Raw genomic sequence first — 25,485 nt, 5'->3', positions numbered from 1 at the left:
TCATCAAGCCCTACAAATCACGTGCTGACACCTCCCACCTAAAACCAACAGGAAGTCCGCAATTTGCATTGGATTGCATTCACGTTCTCACCCAAAATTCCGCTTTGCAGAAAATCTATCTCCTCCCAGGGCGTAAATGGCAGCGGCTTGAAAATTTAACAGATGACAGAGGACACAGTGCTGAACAAAAGTTGCTAAAGATTCCGTCATTACTCGATTAGTTTGGATTTTATAAGCCCTCAAAGTCAGAGTGGCCAGAGCCAAAACCTCATTTTTTCCCATGGAGTTTGGTGTACAGTGGCTGACACTTGGCACAAATTAAGTGGAGTCTAAAGTCTGACAGCTTTGAAAACTATGCAGATGGAAAGAGGACAAAAGTTCCTACAAAAATATGTAGTTTTGATGTGGATTGGACCAAGTTTGTGGGAGCTGTGAAGAGTATTCAAACATTTTTGACTCTGGTGTGCTCTGCTCTGCACTCGGCCTGGACATGTGACTCACTCTAGCTGCCTCAGGAATGCGCAATACACACCCATTGTAAGAGCTCAGAGGGAGCAGAAAACACTCTCAAACTAAAACTGCCATAACTCAAAAACGGTAAAAGATAGCAAAATCATGTAAATGGGAGATTTATAGATCCGAGTCTCGTGACTTGTTTAAGCTTCAAGTCTGTAACTCAAACGGTGACTGAGCGGTGACACCTCAAACAGGGGTGGGTTTTATGGATTTCTCCATTGGATTGAATGAGGATTTCTGTTTGCCTGCATTTTGGTGTGATCATGCAGCAGCTGCCAGTACTCTTGTCAGTCACACTAGGACTTCCGTGGCCTTTCAAAATAAAAGCCCAAAACTCTTTCAAAATAAAAGCACCAATACTGTTGTCAAATACTTTTCAATGATGGATGCAGTGTTGTACTTTCAATGAAGCAGTTATGTTGCATGTTGAGTTTTTATTGTTTTAATAAAGAAAAATAGTAAAAATAAGAATGCTTCTGCTGCCTTAATTTAGGACAAAATCACTTATTTTTGTTATGCTGTTTCAAGATGAGTCAAAATGGCGCTGCTCTAGTGGCAGCTTGTTACAGCAGCTCCCGTTCACTGAGCGTTTTTTCCCCTTTTTTCTAGTTTAGTCTCCCCTTTTATTTCTATTTAATTATTTATTGGTTTCTTTAACTGATCAGTGCACTATGGAGACCAAAGTCGCCGTGTTTGCTCTGGTCTTTCTTTTGTTTTTATCAATGTTTACGACCGTGTCTGGGGACCGCGTACAGGGCCCTATTGTTTACAGTAGGGATCAGCTGTTGGCGCTCCATAGCACGGCAGTGCTGCCCCACGAGAGGCCCGACGTTCCCCGTGAGTTGAAGAGGAGGAGGCGGGGGAGCCGTGCTGGAGCTGCTCGCCACGCCAGGAGGAGGACATAAAGACCCGTCCTTGCGTCCATCATCATGGGGAATGTGAGATCTCTTCCCAATAAGATGGACGAGTTAGCGGCGCTGACTCGGCACCAGAGGGACTACCAGGAGTGCAGCATCATGATGCTCATGGAAACATGGCTGACTGCACTGACCCCAGACACGGCCGCGGACCTGGACGGCTTCAAGCTTGTGCGGGCGGACAGGACGAGGGAGAGCGGTATGAGGAAAGGAGGAGGGCTGGCAGTGTTTGTGAGCGACAGATGGTGTAACTCTGGGCACATCACTATTAAAGAACAGCTCTGCTGCAGGGCCACTGAACTGTTAGCTGTTAGTATGAGGCCATATTACCTGCCGCGGGAATTCTCGCATGTTGTCGCGATAGCTGCGTATATCCCCCCCTCCGCTAACGCTGATGCAGCCTGTGATGTTCTCCACTCTGTCACAAGCAGGCTGCAGACAGAGCACCCACAGGCCCTCCTTCTTATCTCTGGGGACTTTAATCATGCCTCTCCATCCTCCACTCTGCCCACTTTCACCCAGTATGTCACATGTTGCACTAGAGACAGTAAGATACTGGATTTGTGTTATGCCAACACCAAGGAGGCATACACTTCATAAGAGGCATACACTTCACACTTCATGGAGTCTGGAAAGGCCTGAAAACCATCTCTGGCCACAAGAAACCTGACTCCCAAGCTGCAGGGGACCAAAAGTGGGCTGATGATCTGAACTTATTCTTCAATAGATTTGATCAGTCATCTGCCCCTCCCCCAGCCCAGTCCTCCATGCTGCAGCCCCCCCTCTCTGCACCCAGTGCCCAAATTCCTCCCTCTCCCCCTCTACAACACTCAGCTCAGAGCCACCCCCACTGCTCACATCATCAGCCCAACCCCCCCACCCACACCTTCCAGCACACAGCCCCCCTGCTCCAACCTGTCTCTCACAACAACCCAGGTGAGAAACCAGCTCCGGAGGATCAAGGAAGGCTGCAGGTACAGACAGCATCAGCTGTGCAGGACTTGAGGATGTTGTTGAGCACATGTTCAACCTGAGCCTGAAGCTGAGGAGAGTGCCACAGCTGTGGAAAACATCCTACGTGGTACCTGTGCCCAAGACTCCGCACCCCAAGGATCTCAACAGCTACAGGCCGGTGGCGCTAACATCCCACCTGATGAAGACCCTGGAGCGGCTGGTCCTTGTTCATCTCCGCCCCCTGGAGAGACCATCACTAGATCCACTTCAGTTTGCCTACAAGCCTGGCATTGGGGTGGATGACACTGTGATCTTCCTCCAACACCGAGCTCTCTCTCACCTGGAGAAACCTGGGAGCACTGTGAGAATCATGTTTTTTGACTTCTCCAGTGCTTTTAATACAATACAGCCTGTACTTCTGAGAGACAAGCTGGAGCACACCGGGGTGGACCATCACCTCATACACTGGATTCTGGACTATCTCACCAACCGTCCACAGTATGTGAGGACCAGGGACTGTGTGTCCGACACCATAGTCTGCAGCACGGGGGCCCCGCAGGAAACGGTCCTGGCTCCGTTCCTCTTCACCCTCTATACTGCAGACTTCTCATACAACACACCCACCTGTCACCTGCAGAAGTTCTCTGATGACTCTGCAATCGTCGGCCTCATCACAGATGGGGATGACGGAGAGTACAGAGAACTGACGCAGGGCTTTGTGGACTGGTGCCAGTGGAACTGCCTCCAGATCAATGCGGGGAAAACCAAAGAACTGGTAGTGGATTTCTGCAGACAAGCACTCTGCCCCCCGACACCGGTGAACATCAAGGGAACGGATATTGAGATGGTGACATCTTATAAGTACCTGGGAGTTCACTTAAACAATAAACTGGACTGGACCCACAACACAACTGCTCCCACCCCCTGCAGGACACTTTAACTGCACTGGAGAGCTCCTTCAGCGATAGACTGCTTCACCCAAAGTGTGTGAAGGAACGTTATCGCAGGTCCTTCCTTCCTGCAGCCGTCAGACTCTACAACAAGCAGTGCTCCCAGTAGACCACACACTCCCCAAGACTGCACTGACTGCACTATAATGCACATTCTCCTCTTCTCAGCACCTTAACCCCCCCATCCCCTCCACTCCCCGCTGCCCCACCCACTTGGTCTCATGGTTTCACATTAACCCTGAACCTCCGTCGGAGCGGGTTGTTCCCCAGGTTTAGGTTTTTTTTCTGTTGTTTAAATTGTTCATATTTCTATTTTGTTTTTCTATATTCCTTTTTTATAATGTTTATATTGCTTTTTGCTATTTATTATCTGTTTATACTGTTTTTAATGTAAATTATGCTTCATATCTTGCTATCCACTTTGCTGCTGTAATGCGTGAAATTTCCCCACCGTGGGACTAATAAAGGAATATCTTATCTTATCTTAAGAAATTGTGTCTTATTGGCTGCTTGTTTTTGATAGTTGTTAATCTTATATTAAGGTATAAATTCTTAAAGTCAGCTCAATCAAGAGACTAAAATATTCATTTTAAGCAAATTATCTGAATAAGTGAGATTTCATTGTTTGTAATAAGCACAGCTTGCTTAAATTCTGGCATTTTTGTCTAGTTTTAAGGCTCATTATGGTATTGTAGTGGCTAGACTTTTTTGCTAGTGTTAAGAATTCTAGCCAAGTAAAATTTTCTTACCCCATTGGCAGATTTTTTTGCTCAATATAAGACAATTTGACTAGATTTAGGAATATTTGGCTTATTTCTAGAAGGGCTGTTTTTGCAGTGTGGAACAAATCTAACCAGGGCTGTTGTTGTTTTTGCACAGAACTTGTAACAGGTAAGTACATGGGTTTTTGTGGATTTTTCTCTGCAGATGCTTAAGTGAATAATCTGGTTTATGGGTGCATGTAAATGTATGGGAGTAAATTTAAAATGAGTGCATGTGCATATGTGTGCAAGCACATACCGATCTACTTCTGATTTCAGCTGCAGATTCTCCTGCTGCAGGAGCCGATTCTTCTGGGCTTCCTGGTTTAGCTCCTCTCTCTCCTTCTGGCCACACCGTTCCTGTTCCTCCCATTTTTCCTTTTGCTGCAGCAAGGTGCAATACCTACAAAGAGAGAGGGGCATATTATTCCCTTCAGCGTAGCTACGTGAAACCAAGTACACAATTCCAATTTTATTTTATGCAATTTTATTTTCTGTTTTTCCTACAGTTTGTGCAAACTGTAGGAAAGACAGTGTTAATGTTACTGTAGGGTGGTTTATTTCAGGGGTGTCCAATCATATGTCATGGAGGGCCAAGAGGCTGCAGGTTTTCATTCCAACCCAGACCTCCACCAGGTGATTTCACTGATTAGTTTCTCTGTTCTGATACAAGGTGAGGTGATCAGTGAAGTCACATGGTGGACGTCTGGGTTGGAATGAAAACCTGCACCCTCTTGGCCCTCCATGGCACATGAATGGACACCCCTGTTTTATTTGGATGAATGCAAGTTAAACACAGCATTTGGGTCTTAGCAAATATGAACTGAGTCCTTATCTTCACCGAGTTAAACATTAGTTGTCACGTTTCCACTGGAGGGTCAAAGGTGGGACTGACCACAAAACATAATACATTTCTCATTTCAAAAGTACTGGTATTACTTTATTGGTAGGAGTAATAATTCTTTGCACTACTTGTTATCTTCTTCGCTTTCTCACCCCAAAGCTGGAAACTGCTTCCCCTCTCCTCTCTCTTCCTCTTAATGATCAGGAAACCAAATGTTGTCATTAGTTATTTGAATATAATGACCAAAAAGGCAGAGGCATATAACTAATAATTAGTTCAGAAAATTGCATCCCTTAACTGTCCCCTTCACTGAAGCCTTTAAAACTAGGATATGACAAAACATATGCTGTATCACCATATTACGATATTTAAAATCCCAGATCATATATAGTCTCATATCACAAAATCGATACATTATTGATATATTGCCCAACCCTGCATCTGGTGTTTCTTTTACTGGATCAACCTAGTGGGAGTAAAAAAAAAAAAAAATAATAATGATAATAAAAGAGAGAATTCCACTCATAAGGAGCCAACTTTTTGGCCATTCCCCATTCTTCACATGCCTAGTCTCATGAACTTACTTGCTGTGCAGTGCCCTGTGCTCGCTCTCCAGTGCCCTCTGCTTGCCTTTCAACGAGGCATGCTGACTGATCAGCTGCTCATACTCATGCGCTTGCCTCTCGTGCACACTCAGCAAGCGCTCGTGGTCGCTGAGCACGCTCTCCCGGCCTCGCCGCGCCTCCTCACGCTGACGCTGCCATGACTCCGCCTCTGTCTCCAAGGCGGCCACCTGGCCCTGCAGCACAGCATTCTGGGCCATGAGAGAGGCACTCTGGGAGGAAATGGTAGAGTTCTCCACCTAAAACGCAGGAAGACTCATTTTATTTATATATCATTACAGCCAAAACCGTTTATGTTACCCATTTTTCTCAGTGTGTGGTATTTACCTGCAGTTTTGCTGTCTGTGTATGTAGGGTTGTGTTCTGCTCCTGCAGGGTAGTGGTGTGTCGCTGCAGCGCCACCACCTGGTTGTTCAGGGAAGTGTTCTGGTTTTCCAGCTGTTTTAGCTGCTCCTTTAATAAACTGCTCTCTGCCTGCAGTGAGGCATTCTGGATAAAAATACAACACCAGAAACAAAGATTTCATAAACAACATAACACAGTAATAAAGTAATGACAATATAAAATAAAATGGGAAAAGAGCAAACATTAACATAACTATCATTTACCAAATTAGTACAAATTAAGAAGATATATATGGAGAAAAGGAGCAAAAATATATGAATTCACAACATGTATATAAAAAAAAAAGCAACAGTAGAGGACACTGAGAAAAAAAATTAATGAAAATATATACTGCATAAAAATATTAAAATGACAAAAAATGCAGCATAAGAATAAATGTATATACTAATTTATATCCTACTACCCACCTCTCGTCCTACTACCCATCCTACCTGCCCACTGGACCCTATACCCTCCGACCTCCTGCAGGATATTTCATCCACACTTACCCCTGCTATCACACACATCATTAACTCCTCACTCACAACCGGTGTTCCCCACAACTTTTAAGCAGGCCCATGTCGCCCTGCTACTAAACGAATCTACACTTAATCCATCCCTGGTTGAAACTTACAGGCCAATTTCACTCCTGTCCTTTCTGTCCATAACACTTCAGTTCACAGTCTTTAACCAATTTTTTGATAAAAATAACCCACATGATCCGTACCAGTCCTGCTTCAAAAGTGGACACTCTACTGAGACTGCATTCCTGTCTGTAGTGGAAACACTGCGATCAGCTAGACCTGCCAGTCAGTCCTCTGCTCTACCTGAAGGTGGTGACTGCTCTACCAGCCAGTCCCTCTGTACAACAACAGATCACTATCCAACTGGATTCTACTCAGGTCATTCCCACAAGATCTGCCAGAAACTTGGATGTCATGATTGATGACCTTTAAGGAACATGTAGCCTGTGCGGTTTGCTCATGCCAATTTGCCCTGTACAATATCAGGAAAATCAGACCATACCTGTCTGAACATGCAGCACAACTGCTAGAAAAGGTGATCGTGATTTCAGGCCTTGACTACTTCAACTCTTCACTGGCAGGGCTCCTGACAGGCACGTTCAAGCCTCTGCAGATGATCCAGAACACGGCGGTGCATCTGCTCTTCAACCAGCCCAAAACAGCACATGTCACTCAGCTGCTCATCCCTCCACTGGCTCCCAGTCATTGCTCACATCAAATTCAAGTCCTTGACACTCGCCTACAGAGCAGCAACCAAAACTGCTCCTACCTACCCGGACTCTCCCTTTACACTCCCCCTGGCAGGAAGGAGTGTAAACCTGTTGCAGGTTTCCCACCGTCTTTGCTCCACCATGGAGTGGCGCCTGGTGCTGCCAGCATAACATGGTCCTACATCGCTAGCTAGACTCTTCTCCTCTATGGTTCCTTGGTGGTGGAATGGGCTACCACACTCCATTCGATCCCCAGAGTCCCTCTCACTCTTTAAGAGAAGGCTGAAAACCTAGTTCTTCGGGGAACGCCTGCTCACCTAATGGACTGTGTTTAAAAAAATCTGCCTCCATGTCTTCCTCCTTGTTCCATCTTTATGCACTCTATATATTCCTAGTGTTGCAAAGGGGTGGAAAGTTTCCGGTAAATTTCCCAGAAAGTTTCCGAAAATTCCCATGGGAATTTTCGCTCTGGAATATTGGAAATTTTCAGAACATTTTTGCTGTCACTTTTTTTCCAATTTTTCCAAAAATTCCCAGGAAAATTTGGCTTGGGAATTTTGGGAATTTTCGTTTTTTTTTCTTGTCATCAATTTGAATGAGGTTTTTAAAAAGTTTCCATGGAAGTTTAAGCTTATAAGAAATTAAGAAATTAAGAAATTAAATTTTTGTTGTTGTTAACTTAAGGTTAATGGGGCAAAAATAAACAATAATCAATAAAATGAATGTCAACATCAATATCACCATTTTGGAAATGGAAACCCTAATGTCCTGAACTCAGGACTCACCTCTAACCCAAAGGTCACAATGCCAGCATACTGTAAAATCATCATCCCCATACCCAAGTGTGTGAAATAAAACTTAAATATAAAACTTATAATATTAACAGTCAACTTTGCATTTTGGTGGAAACGAATATGTTGCATGATTCAATGCAAATTCAACTGTACATATGCAAATAATTTCGAGCACATTTGATGATCATCAATCAGTAGCCTATACTCCACTAGGCTACAGCACTTCCACTGAGACAGATGATCATCACATCAGCATCACAATTTAATTTCCTGCATTTCTATGCATTTTAATGGGTAGTTTGAACCACTTCATATGCACACCTTAACAATAGTACTGCACACAGTCCTATGCCTGAATTAACAGCCTACACCTCTTACTAACGCTGTATAACTGCTGGTCGTTGTATTAATATCCTACAACAGAACAGACATAGGATTATTATAAAGAGAAAATTTGTTGCACACGGGTGATACCATTAATATCTTAATGTAGGATATTTACATAAAACGCCCTGGATCAGGTTAATTTCATTTGAACAACAGATTTCCCGAGCATTTATATGGGCTACGCAAACTTCAATCCACATGATAAAAATTAATCTACGGACCACCAAAGTAACATTTGACTGTTTAATAAAATCAGCTTAAAATTACTCTGGCACGGTTGGAGGGGGTGTGCTCCAGTATGGTACGGGCGCTCATGCATGAGCACATGCACGGTCACGCAGTGCGCGAACGTGGATATGACGTAAATCATGCCGTCCTCCTGCTTCCACAAAATTGTTTAATGCATGTAGTGCGATTAACTGCGAATCGCGGCATTGCACAATCAATAATCAGCTGATAATAATAATCAACCAGATCTGGCAGACCTGACCGGGTGGCCATGCACACTGTGCGGTGCTGGCTGGCACCGAGCAGGCACTGCTCCCCCAAAATTTCACAATGTTTCCAGCCAGGGGAGCTCATGTCACCACCAGGGGAGCTGTGCTCCCCTTTGCTCCCCCTTATTTCGAACACTGGTTATGCCAATATTCACGACAGTTTGACTCAGCTAGGGAAAATTCCCGAAAATTCCCTGGAAATTCATTATAATGTAACATGTTTGCATGCATATCTGCTCATAACAAACCAAAATGTTTATTATGTATATATGTATATGACCGGGTGAATGCAGTGAATATAAATTCCCGAAAATTCCTGTTAATTTCCAAAAATCCCCATGGAAATTTTCCAACTTTGAAAATTCCTGGAATTTTGCAACACTATATATTCCCTCTTTGCACTGCTTTGTATCACTGCCTTGTAGCACCTATGTCCTTTGGACCAGAACTTTCTGGCATTGATGTCATTGGTCTCTCCTGAATTGATCTTTGCTTGTTGGTGTATAAAAATTAACGTCGCTTTGGATAAAACCCTCTGCCAAATGTGAATTGTAATTGTAAAAATAGAAACATATTTAAAAAAAAAAAAAAAACACAATATAATATAATAACAATAACAAAGGTTAAATCTCCAGAAGGTTTTCAATCTCACATTCTTCTCAACATCAATGAGATGATCTTTCATGCGCAGCAGCTCCACAGTGGCCGACCCATGACCCTGGTCTTGCCCAGAGGGCTGCTGGAAGTTGTGGATTTCTTCCCCCTTGCGTTGTTGACACAGAGCAGGCAAAGTCTGACAAGCCTATGGCAGAAAGATGTCAAAAGCACATTATACCACAATACACAATGTAACCCCACAATGATAATATCACAAATGATGTCAACTCAAGATCATTGTATATTCCATGATGCTTTTCTTGCATTTGCATTTTCATTTGCATTTGCACAGGGCCGGGTCTGTCTTTTCAATTTAAGATCTGTGGTGGCTGTGTGTTTAAAAGCACAGTTCATCAGAAAAGGAAAATTAGACTGAAAACACATAGGAATTTTTGAGGTAAATACCAAAATTTGTCTTTTTATGCACTTTTTGTAACTCTGAACAACCAGATCCTATTGGCTTGGAACGTCTTCCTTTACAACTCATTAGCCAGCTGATGTGAGAACATTTGATTCGTTACCCCCACCCCACCCCCCGTGGATGTATGTCCTCACATTGGCTAGCTCAGTGCGCAGTGTGGCATTGAGTGTGTTGCTCTCCTGTAGTTTCTGCTCCAGACTGGAGATCTTCTCCTCTTTAATCTTCATTGTCTGTTGGACAGTTTCCTCTAGCCGAGACTCAAGTAGCCTGTACCTACTGATACACACACACACACACACACACAACATAATCAATCATCAGTAAAACTCAATTACTAAGTGAATAAATTACCAACCCACACACCAATTACATGAATAAAGGGATGAATAGCCTAAAAACGTATTATTTAAATGATATAAAGTAGTTTAACAGCCAAAATATCCCTGTGGGCTGTGTGTGTGTGTGTATGTGTGTGCGTGTTACCTGTCCTCCAGTGTATATTCCTGCTGCAGCAGTCTCTCTCTGTTCAGTCCGATCTTCTCCAGCTCTTGGTTCAGTCTCTCCAGCTCCACACTCTGCTGCTGCACACTCAGCTTTTCTGACACCAGCTCCTACATCACAGAAGGCCATGTAACACGAATATGGGTGGGATTTTTTGCTAATGATAAATAGGCTTCATTTTCCAGATTAGCATCTCTTCCTAAAGGAATTTATGATTCGACATTTACTAACATATATTATAAGTAAGTAACCTTTGAAAGCCACAGTGTAGCAGAGCCCAAACTAACTTCTTGTTATCAGACACTGCAACTGTTTTACGTGATAAATGTGGGATGATAATGCTGGTTATTCCACATAGACTACTTTCAGGCATTATCCCAACTAAATGGCCTGAAGTAACCCTAAAGGACTATAGTGATAGATAAGAAGTGACATCTAAATCTCAAGTGTAAGTGAGTATGGCCACTGACTTGCAAAAGTAGAAGATGTAAGAAATATAAAGTATATTTTCTGCTGATCTCTTTTGCCCAATAAATCTCCTCCAAAGAATATGTTACGATATAACTCTTAAGCTTGGCTTTGAGATTGTATATGACAACTTGAATGGGATTGAATGATGTTTATAAGCTGGAAAAGCTGGTGTCATTTCAGCAAATTTCTACATAAATCTCATAACGGAGAGGCCAGTTTTGGAGTCTAAGCAACACCAGAGGAATCAGTTAAGTTCTTGTACATTGTTTGTGAACACTTTCTCACTTCCAGTTTTTAAACTGTTCTCCTTGGTTTCAGCAGTAGAACTGCTCCTGACAATTATCTTCATTGTCAATATTTATTTGATTAACTGATAAATCATTTGGTCAAATGCTGCAAACCAGGGAATGTTTGCTATTTTTACATGATAAATGACTAAAACAATTAATTGATTACCAAAATTATGATACATTAATTTTCTGTCAATCACCTAAATCCACCCTGGTGAGAATAAAATTCTGGGGGAAAACATTGACCTGTTTGTCATCTTTTTGCATGAACATGGCCTCTATTGAATACCCGCATAAATACTGAAAATCAGCAGTTTCAATCAAAAAATATTGTTCATGGCCTTCAGGAATATCAACGCATTATAGTGGGACCACAGTGTGAAACAGCGTGTGTTGTACCTCTCTCAGAGTAGCCAGAGTCTTCTTGTCGATCGTGGCCTGTTTCTGAAGCTCCTTGTTCTCCCTCTCCAGCTCCTTGGCTTTGACTGACACCTCCTTCAGCCTATCAACTTCCTTATTGAGAGGACCAGCCTCCCTCTCCAGCGTGACCAGTTGCATGGATTTCTCCTCTAGCTCCACATCTTTCGCCTCCAGCTGCGTTCGCATCCGCCAGCTCTCCTTCTCCAGGTGTTTCCTGTCCTTCTCCGACTGCTCGAGGTCCAACTGGAGCTTCTTCCTCTCCTCCTCGCCCTCCTCCCTCCTCCTCCTCTCCTCCTTTAGCTTGTCCACTTCTCTTCGCAGCTCCTCCTCCCTGCCCTGCCTCTCCTGCCTCTCCCTCTCAGCTTCCTCTCTCTCCTCTCTCCTCCTGTCTCTCTCATCCTCCAGGCGGTGTTTCTCCTGATTCAGCCCCGCCACATTAAGTTCCAGCCTTTCCGCCCTCTTCCTCTCTCCCAGTGCTTCCTCTCTGGCCTCCTCCAGCCTGGTCTGCAGCTGCTCCCTCTCCCTCTGCGCCTCCCTGTGCTCCTCCTGCAGGGCAGCTAGGTGGGAGGCCGAAGAGCGCAGGTTTTCCAGGGAACATCGCAGCTCCACATTCTCTTTCGTCAGCAGGCTGTTCTCCTCCTCGCACCTCCCTAGCCGCTGCAGCTCCTGCCATGCCTCCTCTGCCTCCCGCTTCAGCCTGCGCACATCCTGCTCCAGGGAGGACACGTCCCTCTCCAGAGCCTCCGACCGGTCAATGGATGCACGCAGAGTTGCCACCTAGAGGTCAAACACAAACATGCAGAACTTGTATTTATTATTTAGTACCTCCCCACCCAATTCACATAGAAACAAACAAAAAAAAATAGCTACATTTTCTGCATTTTGATATTCCGCCCCCTATAAGGAACAATGTAGAATGCAAATTTTAACCACTTCTTCCAGTCCCATCAGTATGTCCATCATGACAAATGCATTTTTGTTCAAACCCTCAGAACCTTATTTTAAATTGTAGTTGAGATCCTGAAGTCATAAAACAATGGCTTTGTGGCTTTGACTATTTCACTTTATATAAATATGATGTACATTAAATGAAGCTGCAACCAGCAGATACAAGAGAATTTTTTTGAAACTACTTCAAGGAAAATTGAGGGAAAGTAGTATTACTTCTCTGTTCAGGGCATCTCTACTCCTCTCCAGCCTCATAGCTTCTCTCTCCACCTCCTCACATCGTCCCGCCTTCTCCCTCAGACTCTTTGCCTCCTCATTGGCTAGTTTGAGCTGGGTTTCTAGGCTGGCCAATCGGGAGCCAGCATCAGTGAGGTTTTGGTGCAGCTGGCAGTTTTCTGCCTCTACCTCACGGACCCTCTCTTCGCTGTTGGACTGAGCGCGCTCATGAAGTGATGCCACCGCGTCCGACAAGTGCTGCCGCTCGCTCTCCAACTCCAAAATCTGATTGGACGAGGCAGGGGAGAAAAGAGCATCAACAAACAGCTTTGATGTCAGGGCTTCAGCTCTAAAATCTAGTACAGTAGAGTGGAGTTTGTTGTGTATAAGTACCTGTCTGTCTTTCTCAGCCCTCAGGGTATGCATTTCTCTCTCCATACTCTGTTTCTCTCTGAGAAGCTCCTCCCCCAGAGACTCCATGTCCTGATTGGTCAGCCTCTCCTGATCCAATAGGCCCTGAAGACGCTCCAGCTAACAAACACATAGACAAAAAATAGTATCAGTCAATACAAATATGAAAAAGGTGATAGTCTTTTCTTTTTGGCCTCTCTGCCTTCATATTGGTTGGTTATATAGATGATGCAGTCACATTCTTGGCCCATTAGTCACTACGTGAAAAGGATTGGAAGTACAGTGGTCCCTCGTTAATTGCAGGAGTAACGTTCTAAAAATAACCCACAATAGGCGAAATCCGCGAAGTAGGCAGCTTTATTTTTTACAATTATTATAGATGTTTTAAGGCTGTAAAACCCCTCACTACACACTTTATACACTTTTCTCAGGCAGGCATTAACATTTTCTCACTTTTCTCTCTTGTTTAAACACTCTCAAAGTTCAAACCTTCGTAGAAAAATAAGTCCAATAAAAAAAAAAAAAAAAGCATGCAAAATTGCACTAACAAAAAATCAGCGAAACTGCGAGGCCGCAAAAGGTGAAACGCGTTATAGCGAGGGACAACTGTAACTCAAAATGGTGAAAAATCCAATATGGCACACACTCATGATCTGAGTAGGTGGAGATGCAGGTTCTTTTATTTTTTCCCCATTCAGATTTTTACTTTTAACAGTCACCACTATATAACTAAACTCTGACTCAAGATTGTCTCTGGAATAAGGAAATGATACCATGTGGTAATGTAAATGCTATTCCTTCTAAATGTTTCAACTTCATCTTTGAGAAATCACATTTTTCTCTGAGTCCAGTATGTCAAATGACATGAAATACTACAATATCCATGAGCCTCTGCCAACGTTACCATGGTGAGGACATATTCATAATATAGTCAAATATATTAAATATTATGTAGTATAATATTGTATTAAATGCAGGTGTTTGCAACCAGGAACAAAGCATGACACCAAAGCTATTGAAATGAAACTCAACTCAAAGCTACAACACTCAACTTCACCAGCAGCAACAGCATTTTAAGCTTAGTGATTGGCTGTTTCTTAAAGCAATGCACTGTGGGACTTGTAGTTGAATTATCTCTTTATGTTTTTATGTACACAGTCTGGGCCACAACCACCAGGACAGAAAAAGTCAAGCCAACCAGCCAGCAGGTGGCAACTATGATAGTTCCAAAAAGAAGTCTGACTGCATGTAAGTCTATGGGACAAACTCATGTTCACCAAGATGTCTGAAGAGAGGTGGTTTTTCTTCAGAGTCCTTAAGAAGAAGAGGCACTGGTGAGCCTTCTTGACCAGGCTGGAGCAGTTAGTTGTCCAGGAGCATGCGCGCGGGAACTACTTTTTGCCAGGGGGTGCTGCGTATGGGGGGGGAATCTCCAGTTTTCTAGACTACCGTATTGACCCGCACATGCCGCGGCACCATCAGTCGGCATCAGGATGGCCGGCCGCGGCACCGTCCGATACCGCGCCCACCCGGTCAGGTCTGCCGGATCTGACAGGTGAGTTGCCTGATGCTGGCCGGTGCCGCGGCCGGCTCGCCTGATGCCGACTGATGGTGCCGCCTGATGTGTCTCGGTGTGATTGCCCCTCTGCAGTTTTACATGTTTTTCGTTTTCCTTGCATTAGGTGCAGTAGATTAATACACGTTTTACTTTCTCCCCCTGTCCACACCCTAAGTGACTGCCACAATCAAGTCATTTTCAAAAGAAAATGACTTTGAAATGTGGTAAAATTAATTTGACATTTATTCCACCCCTCCTCAGCAGGGGGTGCTGCAGCACCCTCAGCACCACCCTTCCCGCGCCCTTGTCCAGGAGAGGTCTTGTGAGATGTGGATCCCCAGGAATTTGAAGCTGGTCACACGCTCCTTGGTTTTTGAGGTGTTGAGTGTCAGGTTGTTGTCCTCGCACCACACAGCCAGGCGATCCACCTCCTCCCTGTAGGCCGACTCATTGTTGTTCTTGATGAGGCCAATCACGGTGGTGTCGTCCGCAAACTTGATGATGTTCAGGTTTGCATTTGTGGGTGAAGAGGGAGTAGAGGAACGGACTCAACACACAGCCTTGTGGTACTCCAATGTTCATGGTGAGAGTGGAGGAGCAGTGGTGGTCTAACTGGACGTGTTGCAGCCTGTTGGTCAGAAAGTCCAGTAACCAGTTGCAGATGGGAGCTGTGATGCCCAGATCTGCAAGTTTGGTTACCAACTTTGATGGGATGACAGTGTTGAATGCTGAACTGAAGTCTATGAACAGCATTCTCGCATATGTGTTGTTATTGTCCAGGTGTGAGAGGACAGAGCGCAGCGCTGTGGAGACTGCTTCCTCTGTACTACTGTTCTTGCGGTAGGCAAATTGGTGGGGATTCAGGGTGGGGGGCAGGCAGGATTTGAGGTGTGCCAGAACCAGCTGCTCCAGGCACTTGGAGATAATGGGGGTGAGTGCCACTGGGCGGTAGTCATTGAGACACGCTGGGGTGGAATGTTCTGGTACCGGCACGATGGTGGTGGATTTGAAGCAGGTCGGAACGACAGCACAGGCCAGGGACAGGTTGAATAAGTCCGTCAGGAGACCCGGCAGCTCCCCAGGACGTGCTCTGAGCACACGTCCAGGGATGCGATCAGGGCCTGCAGCTTTGTGTGCGTTGATCCGGCACAACATCAGTGGGGAAGAATGACAGTGGTTGGTGGTCGGCAGCCATCTCTGCCTTTATTGCAGGTACATGGTTATCCTTCTCAACCGAGCGTTGAAGTTGTTAAGTTCGCTAACGAAGGATGTGTCAGAGAAGGGGGGGGGGTTCTGCAGTCTCCTGGCTCTTGCTGCTGTTCGCCATGCCGTTTTCCCCGCTTGCAGGTAACCACAGCAACAAAGACACCACAGAATTCCTTGCAGGTCGAGCATGCGCAGTCGTGACTGATTATTCCGGTTCGGGGCATTTTCCGACTAAGGTGTTTACATGCCCCAATATTCCGGTTGGAACAGGCATATGCCAGGGGTCTTATTTGGAATTCTCTGCAACCGGAATATGACCTTAATCGGGTTCGGCACGTGTTTATATGACACCTGCGCAACTGGAATATTGCGAATATTCCAGTTAATACAGGAATAAGGTGTGCATGTAAACATGCTCACTGATGACACGGATGCCCTGCCACATGCGTCGGGGGTTGGAGTTGGAGAAGTGATCCTCAACCTTCAGCTTGTAGCAGTGCTTGGCCTTCTTGATGCCCCTTTTCAGGTCAGCCCTGGCTGTACTGTAAGCTTGTGCGTCTCCTGATCTGAAGGCAGTATTGTTGGCCTTCAGCAGTAGACGAACATTCCTGTTCATCCAGGGCTTCTGATTAGGGTACATGGTGATCTTTTTCTGGGTGGTGACACTGTCTACGGTGGTGGAGATATAATCCATTACTGAGGAAGCGTAGCTCTCGATGTCAGTATGGGGGTGAGTGGTTGCCTGAGTAGCAAACAGATTCCAGTCTGTGTGCTTGAAGCGGTCCTGTAGCACAGAGTCTGTTCCCACAGGCCACACTTTTATTGTCCTCACTGTGGGTTTCACACATTGGATGAGTGGAGAGTATTTAGGGGATAGAAACAAGGAGAGGTGATCTGACTGTCCTATGTGGGGGAGGGGTGTTGCTCTGTATGCTCCAGGTGTGTTTGAATAAACCTGGTCCAATGTCTTGTCTCCTCTGGTGTGGCAGGAAACATGTTGATGAAATCTGAGGAAGACTGTCTTCAGGTTGGAGTGAATAAAGTCACCTGCAACAATAAAAGCAGCCTCCGGTTGTGTTGTCTGCTGTTTGCTAATGCCTGCATGCAGTTCTTTCATTGCAAATTACTTAAGTGTAGTTGCTGTTTGTTTATACTGATGATTCAGCCAGGAGTTTCAGGTGCAACAAAGTGTTGAAATGTGGCTTGACGTCACATTGCAATTTAGAAAATGAATGTGATTTTTACCTGTACTGGCAATCTATATAACCCCACACACTTTGCAACTCAGTAGAGCAATGTTGAAAATGGGCACTAAATTTCATGTTATTTGCACTTGTAGACAGGGATATACAAGTGGTTATTAATATTTTAAATCCAGTGTAATTTAGAAGATGACAGCATACAGTGATGAGGTGCAAAACAAGGCCTTTTTGTGGTTTTCAGTGGACATGAGTGAGAGATAAAGCTAATTTCCATGTGATCTGTGGCTACACCCCTACACATCCCTGTCTCCTACCTTCTTGCTGAGGCCCTGGTTCTCCCTGTCCAGCTCCTGGCTGTGCAGCTGCTGCTCCTGCAGGAGGTGATTCTCTTCACGCAGTCTCTCAATGGAAGCCTGCAGCTCCCGGTTCTCTTTCTCCAGCTTCAACACCCGGCTGGAAACACACTCGTTCAGCTCATGGACCAATGACTTGCGAGCTGAAACACAGAAAAGTTCTTCAGTACAACAGAGGAGAGGATAATAACACAGAACACACTGTCACTAACCAAGAGGGCCAGTGATTCATATACTGGAATAGAATAGAATAGAATAGAATAGAACAGAAAAGAATTTCCCCTTGGGGATCAATAAAGTATTTCTGATTCTGAATAAAATGGAATAAAATCATCATACTCTCAGTGTTAGTGTTGTCGTGGTTCTTGGTCAGCTGTTCTAGCTCCCAGCCCAGATGAGCTGATTCATTCATACTCTGCTTCTGCCCAATCTCCAGCAGCATGTTCTCCTCCACCAGCTCCTCCAGCCTCCGCCGCTCACTGTCCCTTTCCTGCACACATGCACACACGCACACGCACACACACACACATAACAGATTGTATGAGAGCAGATAGACACATCAAAATAGAGATATATGAGCGTTCAACAAAAGAGACCAATAATGGAAATATTTTTGGACTAAATTTTTTTCCAGAGGAATCCAAAGATTTTCATCTAAAGAGTGATTTTATACTTATGTATTACATCATTTGGCACAAACTACATCACCTGTCTAGACAAACGTAATGAATTTTACTGAGTTATACCATGGTTTGACATTATCAGTTATTGAAGGCTAATACTAATCTTGATACATTTGAAGTGAAGAAACCGAAGCCAATGACTAATATAGTGGCAGACATTATCATACATATCATAGAATCAAAAAAAAGGAAAATCATCTAAAAAAAGACTATGAACCCACAATAATAATACCCTACGCTAGCATAATGATAAGACCCACTGTTTTCTGAATCCAGTGCCAATAGCTGCTATTGTCCCATCTATAATGTCACATTCACAATCAGCTAAATATCCAAAGTAAAACTAATATTGATACTGATAGACATCCCTGACAATAAGTATGTAATCAAGCCAACTGCATCATATCAATCATATCAGACATGGCCAACAGTGACATAACCAGATGCTATTTTTTGATGAAAAGACACTACTGGCCTCATGTGCTGTCTTCAAATAGAGCTAGACAGAACATTACCATTTCCAGGTCGTGGATTTTCGCTCGCAATAACAGGTTGTCTTTCTCCAGCATGTGCAGTTTATCACAGCGTCCCCTGGAGGCTGACAGCTGCTCCTCCAGCAACACCTTCGTCTCCATCAGAGTCAGGTTGTCCTCACGCAGCTCCTGCACGCACACACACACACACACACACACACACACAGTGAAAGGCCTGCCAGTGCCAGCTGCCAGCTCAGCTGGGTTTATGTCTCGACAGTCAGCTGAAAGCTCTCTGCATTTCACCTCAGAGTTTTACTCTATAAATGTGTCAGTGCTGATTTTATGTGTTTTTGTACACAGACATGTATGTTCCAGGTGCGTGAGAATGCCAAAATCAAGCTTGTGATGATGTAAATGTTAATGTAAACTACACAGTAGTTATATAATTTATAGTAAGATGATAGTTTGATTAGATGTCATTTGAATGAAACTGTGTCTTTGTATCATTTGTAGCAGCATGACAAATATGAAACATACAGGAATAGAGCAAATGAAGAGAACTGAATATAACACACAATGCTAGAATGTATTCAGTTAGAAACAAGAGTGAAATGCATGAAATATATGAATTACTGTATGTATGGAGGGTGTGCAAAATAACAGCTGTAACATGCAAGAATTTATGCAATATGACAATACATGTAAAATACAGTTAGATTGTTATGTATATTAATATATGCCTTTTTAAAAATATTGAATATTGGCATGTCCATCTTTAATTTGGAAGAAGTTATTCTAGCTATAGTTTTTTCAAGTGATATTTAATGGTTTGACTATGGGTCTCACTTTATTTTGCATTTGCATTATTCTGTTTACGCAACCATATCATTAAATAGAGATTTGTTCTAGTAATAATATTACACTGAATATGGGGACTAAATATCGTGTTTCAGCAGCTTCAGTTAAGTAAAAATATGTGTGTCATATTTGCATTAACAGGTCTTTGGAGGGTTAGACATACAGAAAATGCCACGCACTGCACAAAAATACACTTTATTGAGTGGAGCTGTGTAATCGTGTGGTGTGGCTATGGTCGTACCTCCACTCTAGTCTTGTAGAAGTGGACATCATTGAGTTTCTCTTTGCATCTCGTCAGTTCCGTCTCCAGCCGGTCGACCCGAGCAGCTCGTTCCCTCAGTGAGTCAACTTCGTCCCGGTAGGCCCGCACTGAGCGTGCCTCGCATGCCAGTGACTGGTTCTATGACACAGACACACACACAGAGTTGTAATCCTCCACCTGTGATCACACTGAATTGATCCATTAACCTTTACCCTTAACCTAAACCTAACAGTAGCTTTAATATTTGTCTACAGGATTTTTTTTTCTTCAAATGCACTGAGGCCTGAGGCTGAGGTGATGTCAGGAGTTGGTAATGTGTTACAGTTATATTAGTGACTCCTTTTCCCACCGATGAGTGGTGCAATAAGGAATTTGGTTTTAATAATAACAATACAGTTACCTATCCCAGAAACAGTCCAATACTTTCGTTATCACCCCCTCTAAATATCAGACTGATATTGAATTATCCTACACAGTGATTAATCTCATTGCAAGATTCTTCTTCCTTGTAATAGTGATAGTGTAATTAGTGAGACTCCTTGTTTTCACTTTCCAGTAATTAGGGTCCGGGCAGCCTATGCTGCCAGGACACTATTGTATTCCTACGTGTTCTTCTTCTTTCTTTCTTTCTTCTTCCGAGGAAATCATACTTCCCATGGGTGAAAAATCACCAAACTTTGCACAAAGGTCCAGTCCCATGCCAGATTACCTCAACTGCAAACTCAAGCCAACAGTCCTGATGGTGGCGCTATAGCAAGCCTCTAAAGTTCAAAGCTTTGAAAATTCATAACAAATCAACCATATGTGCTACAGCTTCCCAACTTTCATCAAACTGTAGCCCCAATGCTGAAGAAACTTTTGTGCACTCAAACCTATTGCAAATTATGAAGTCCATCACTCTGTTTTTTTCAAAAACTGTAAAACTTATTAAACCTATCTCCTTCCACAATTTTTGCTCAATTGACACAAAAATTGATACAGAATATCTTCAGACTGTCCTACACAAACGTTGTTTCTCAGATTTTTGATTTAGCAAAAATTGAGCCTACTAAGCATCAAAATGTTTGACTGTAAATGGTACTGTAAACATATACCCGCAAATTCTCGCTAAATAAATCTTCAATGTTCATGAAAAAATGGACAAAATTCTTGAGTCATGGTAGATGTGTGGTGAATGTGTGTATCTCAAATGTGTGTCTCAAAAACTGAATTTTTGACAGCATTTTGAATTTTGCTCTCGTGAACAATTGGAGTCAATGCAAAAATGGCATTTTTAAACATCAGTTTTTCACTTATGGAGCAAATCAATCATTGTTAAAAACAAATGACCAACATCTCCATGCTGTCTAGATGCAATATCTTTTGTCTTAATAACTGAATTTTTGACAGCTGTTTAAAATCTGCCTTTCCATGCGTGGCTGGCTACTGCCCTGCATGTCAGTGATTGGCTCAGTCAGTTTGTGAAGGTACAGGTGAAGTTTTAGCTCAGTGAGATAGAGGCCAGGCCTCGGTGTCGAAGATTGTGAGTTCAAGCCTCAGCTTGTGCAACATTCCCACATGTGAAAATTCACCAAACTTTGCACAAAGGTCCAGTCCCATGCCAGATCATCAGTAGCTATGTTTACATGGACACAAATAATCGGAATAAAGGCCAAATCAGGTTAAAAATGCTTCATGTAAACACGTCAATCGGAAGATTGTGATCCGATACGGTCCATTCGGAAAGAAATTTCATTCCGAAAGAGAGAGGTGGTTTATGCCGATCATTATTCCAAACGGCGTCCATGTACACATCCATTCGGATCCTGTCTTCCCGGTTGGGGTAAAATGATCTCCACTGCGCATGTGTGTTACGTCAGCGTGATGCGTTTCCGCCTTTGCGGCAGCCGGTCGTTTTTCGACAAGCAGCAAACGGTCCAAAAGGTCCATATTAAAAAAAAAAAAAAACCTACATAAACAGACACTGTGCCAGAGGGGGGGGAAATAAAATGTGAGAGGCACAAAGAGTGAACGAGCTGAGGACGTGCAGACGACGCGGCGTTTGTTTACAACACAGGCGGAAGTACGGCTTCTTCTTCTACTACTATTTCCAGAAAATTAGACGACTCCGCGCATGCCCAAATGATTGATTGTGATCAAACGCTTGGTGCATGTATACGCACGTCATGATCGGATCATTTTATTTAGTGTACATGTAAACAGTGGATTTGGAATTTCCGATCAACCAAGGTTTAGATCGGATTGGAGAAATTTTGCGCATGTAAACATAGCTAGTGTCAGATTTTTGTCTTCATGACTTTATTTATTTTAAAGTGGTTTGAAATCTGTCTTTCCATACATAGGCGGCTGCTGTCATGTGACTGTCTTAGTCAATTTGTGAAGCCTCATATGAACTGACAGTTGTCAATTAGCTCAGTGAGATAGAGTGTTGTCCTTCATGCCAGAAACTGAGTTCAAGCCTCAACTGATGCAAAATGCACATAAGAATGCCACCTTTCTTTTCATCTTCCTATTCTCTTCTTGTTGCTCAGAATTGCCTAAACAGGCCTGGCCCCGACCATTGCTGCGCAGCAGCTATAATGTTTATTATGTTTTAGTCTGCTGTGTTCATTTGTCCCTGTTGTTCCTCCATAGTCTTGTCAGCTTGTTTGTCGTCACACCTGCCCTGCATTGTCTCATTTGCCCCGCCCCCGTGTTGCATGTCTTTGTTATGTCTTGGCCAATCATCTGTCCCCTCCAGGCCTGTGTCCTGCTCTTTTCTTACCAGGTGTGTCAATCAGTTCAGTTTCAGTTCATATTCTTCTGCTTGTTGCTTAGAATTGCTTAAAACTGCCCGGACCCGACCCATTGCTGCACAGCAGCTATAATTACAATTTAGACTCTGGGCTTACAGAAATGTTAGAAAAGATGACTTTCTCCAAGTGTAAGTATTCCCTCTATTTTGATTTTTATCCAAGTAAAATACACTAAGAGGGGAAGCAATCACCAGTTTGGAGATTTAAAGGGTGGTGAGCAATGTGTGAACTTATAGAAATGTGTTACTAATGGAAAACAACCACAAACTAGGATTGACTCATTCATTCCTTTCTCCTCTTCCCCTCATTTTTTCTAGAAAAAAATGTTTGTCTAGAAAAAAAGCAGAATTCACAGTAATGGTAGATAATGATGGTCTGACCTCCTGTTTCATCCGCTCTAACTCTTGATCCAGACGCTCAACCTCATGTTTTGAATCCATCAGCTGCTCTGTTTTCTCCTCCCTGCACACATGCGCACACACACACACACACACACACACACACACACACACACACACACACACACACACACACACACACACACACACACACACACACACACACACACAAAAAAATGACAGGTTAGCTTTAATTAAGAATTTTATGGTAAGTCATGATGTACAGTCAACCCCACATCCTGGTAATGTCTACTTTGACAGTAATTAAAGACTCTGACAAATAAAACTAATTATGACTAACTAATAATGAGACAGAGAAATGAAAGATCCAGTTGTGTTTGTTCTCTATAAATTATAGCAAATCTCTAAAAAGATGAATCACTTCTATGATTATGATGCTGTTTTATCAGAACTAAACAGCGTAATAAGCTATGGTGGCTCCATAATGACTTCCAGTTGACTGTACAGTTTAGCCTTGAAGGGACAGTTCTCCCCATTTGAAATATGTGATATTATTTCATTTGTCCCCTAGCTGTTCTGTAGGTCAGTAGTGGTGCTCTCTTCCTCTCACTGTAACTGAGTGCTGGACACTGGTTGGATGCTCCAAATGCTAACTGTTAGCCTCCTGCCATTGAGGTGGACTTCCCCCAAGCTAACATTCTATAGGCTAAACGACGATGAGGAGAAATAAAATCACATTTTTCAAAATGGTGATACAGGAAATGGACAATTGTGATTGGTTGATTGAGTGTGTTTCTTTTGTCACAAAAGAAGACGGGTTTGCCAAGAAACATTTAAAGAAATTTCTTGCTATGTTACTGGCCGTTAGAATGTTTTAGCACTGACCAAAAATGGCGGAACACATGCTAATTGTTTCATCTGTCAGTCTTTATCTGCCAATTTTAAACAAGCTTTAAAAATGCAACAAAAATTAAAACGTTATTTCGGTGCATTCCTATCTTGATGGGCCATCGCAAATCAGCATTATTCCTTAACAACACACATGAATGACATACATGGAAGGATTCTTTAAAGAGCTGATAAGTACGTTGTTGTACTCTTACGTCAGCTGTTTCCCATCATTTCATGTTTTCAGAATACAGATGAAGAAAAACTTCCAGTCATCACTTACTATTTTTGCCCATTCAAGTGTAAATAAAAACTGTTTTGCAATGTTTAGGGAAGTTTAGTGAATTTTGCTAAAACCATTCAGCCTGTTTGACCCAGTGCTACATGTAAACACGTCAATGGAAAGACAGATTGTGATTACTTTCCAGTGGTACTCTAAAAAACTCACAGTTCTTGTCTGTATCTGCGGAGTTTGGCCTTGGTATCGGCCAGCTCCACTGACAGATGTTGCTTTTCCTCTTTGGTCAGGCCAGATCCAGTCAGAGGCAGCCCACTGTTGTTCACGCTCACATCATCACGGCTTAACTCACACTCTGGACTGCCCGTGCCCGGAGACCTGCATCTGTGCTGGGGCTGTTGACTGGCCAGGTAGTCCCTTTCCTGGGTCAGATCCAAAATCACCTGGAGAACAGCAGAGTTCACAATACTTGATACTAACAAATGAAATTGTGAATAGCCAATATTTTGTGCCAGTATTCGTTATCTGTCAATATAACCATAGCCATGAAAAAATGTTAAGTATTTCCTCTGGACTTTTATACTATGTCAAAGTGGAAAAGCTTCTGAAACATTTACATTATTGTGAGACAGAAACACTGCACTGAAACCCAATGGAAAATAATAATTACAGTGTACTAGCTACTACTAATGATGTGGGGACATAAATCTTTTTACACAGTCATGTTGAGGGGACTTGCTTCACTTATTGGGACAAAAAGCAAGTCCACAAAAGTCCCCCAAAAATTGTTAATTTCTGGGTGAAGACTTGGTTTAAAGTTAAAATAACTTTAGGGTTATATTAAGGGTTAAGGTAAGGGTTAGGTAAGGAAGTCTCCAGGAAATGAATGTATGTCAATGTCATGTAATGTGAAACATGACTGTGTGTGTGAGTGTGCAAATATGTGCCTTTCAATACCTCAGTGGCCTTGTCTCTCTGGTCAATGAGTCGCCGTAGCGACACAGCCATGTTACGGAACAGAGGGTTCAGCTCCTCCTGTGTTAGTTCCGCCCCTTCCTCCATCCAGGACAAGTCAAGGACATTCAGCTGGTTATGGGTAACCTGGAACAAATAAACACACACACACACACACACACACACACACACACACACACACACACACACACACACACACACACACACACACACACACACACACACACACACACACACACACAAAAGCACGCAGGGAAACTCAGCTCAGATGAGGCCTGGGTCTTCTTGGTTTGGTTCAGCTGGCTGGTTCTTAAGATCAAACACATAGTGGAAGGTAGTAAAGATGTCACTAATTCTCTGACAAATGTGACAAATGTGTCACTATTTCTTCCATTAGTTCTTTATCAGTGTAAAACTCAAGTGAGTGTGAAAATGT

The 25,485-nt window shown here is 43.3% G+C and overlaps 1 protein-coding gene across 3 annotated transcripts in view; it reads right to left on the bottom strand.

Moving 5' to 3' along the window:
* Window positions 1-25,485, bottom strand: part of ccdc88c (coiled-coil domain containing 88C) — a 104,097-nt gene that overhangs the window by 30,570 nt on the left and 48,042 nt on the right. For all 3 annotated transcript variants that reach the window (XM_030082060.1, XM_030082059.1, XM_030082061.1), the window contains exons 7-22: window positions 25,032-25,175; window positions 24,285-24,517; window positions 22,970-23,051; window positions 19,774-19,932; window positions 18,714-18,860; window positions 17,855-18,005; window positions 17,477-17,658; window positions 13,179-13,316; window positions 12,786-13,070; window positions 11,601-12,398; window positions 10,423-10,550; window positions 10,074-10,215; window positions 9,514-9,663; window positions 5,893-6,054; window positions 5,527-5,804; window positions 4,358-4,501 (exon numbers count right to left, since the gene is read on the bottom strand). In XM_030082060.1, the coding sequence (XP_029937920.1) occupies window positions 4,358-4,501; window positions 5,527-5,804; window positions 5,893-6,054; window positions 9,514-9,663; window positions 10,074-10,215; window positions 10,423-10,550; window positions 11,601-12,398; window positions 12,786-13,070; window positions 13,179-13,316; window positions 17,477-17,658; window positions 17,855-18,005; window positions 18,714-18,860; window positions 19,774-19,932; window positions 22,970-23,051; window positions 24,285-24,517; window positions 25,032-25,175 (3,323 nt within the window). The remainder of the gene's footprint in view (window positions 1-4,357; window positions 4,502-5,526; window positions 5,805-5,892; window positions 6,055-9,513; window positions 9,664-10,073; window positions 10,216-10,422; window positions 10,551-11,600; window positions 12,399-12,785; window positions 13,071-13,178; window positions 13,317-17,476; window positions 17,659-17,854; window positions 18,006-18,713; window positions 18,861-19,773; window positions 19,933-22,969; window positions 23,052-24,284; window positions 24,518-25,031; window positions 25,176-25,485) is intronic.

The sequence above is a fragment of the Myripristis murdjan genome, chromosome 22 (assembly GCF_902150065.1).
Source record: "Myripristis murdjan chromosome 22, fMyrMur1.1, whole genome shotgun sequence".
Classification (NCBI taxonomy): domain Eukaryota; kingdom Metazoa; phylum Chordata; class Actinopteri; order Holocentriformes; family Holocentridae; genus Myripristis; species Myripristis murdjan.
This window is presented reverse-complemented; position numbering and strand designations above follow the sequence as displayed.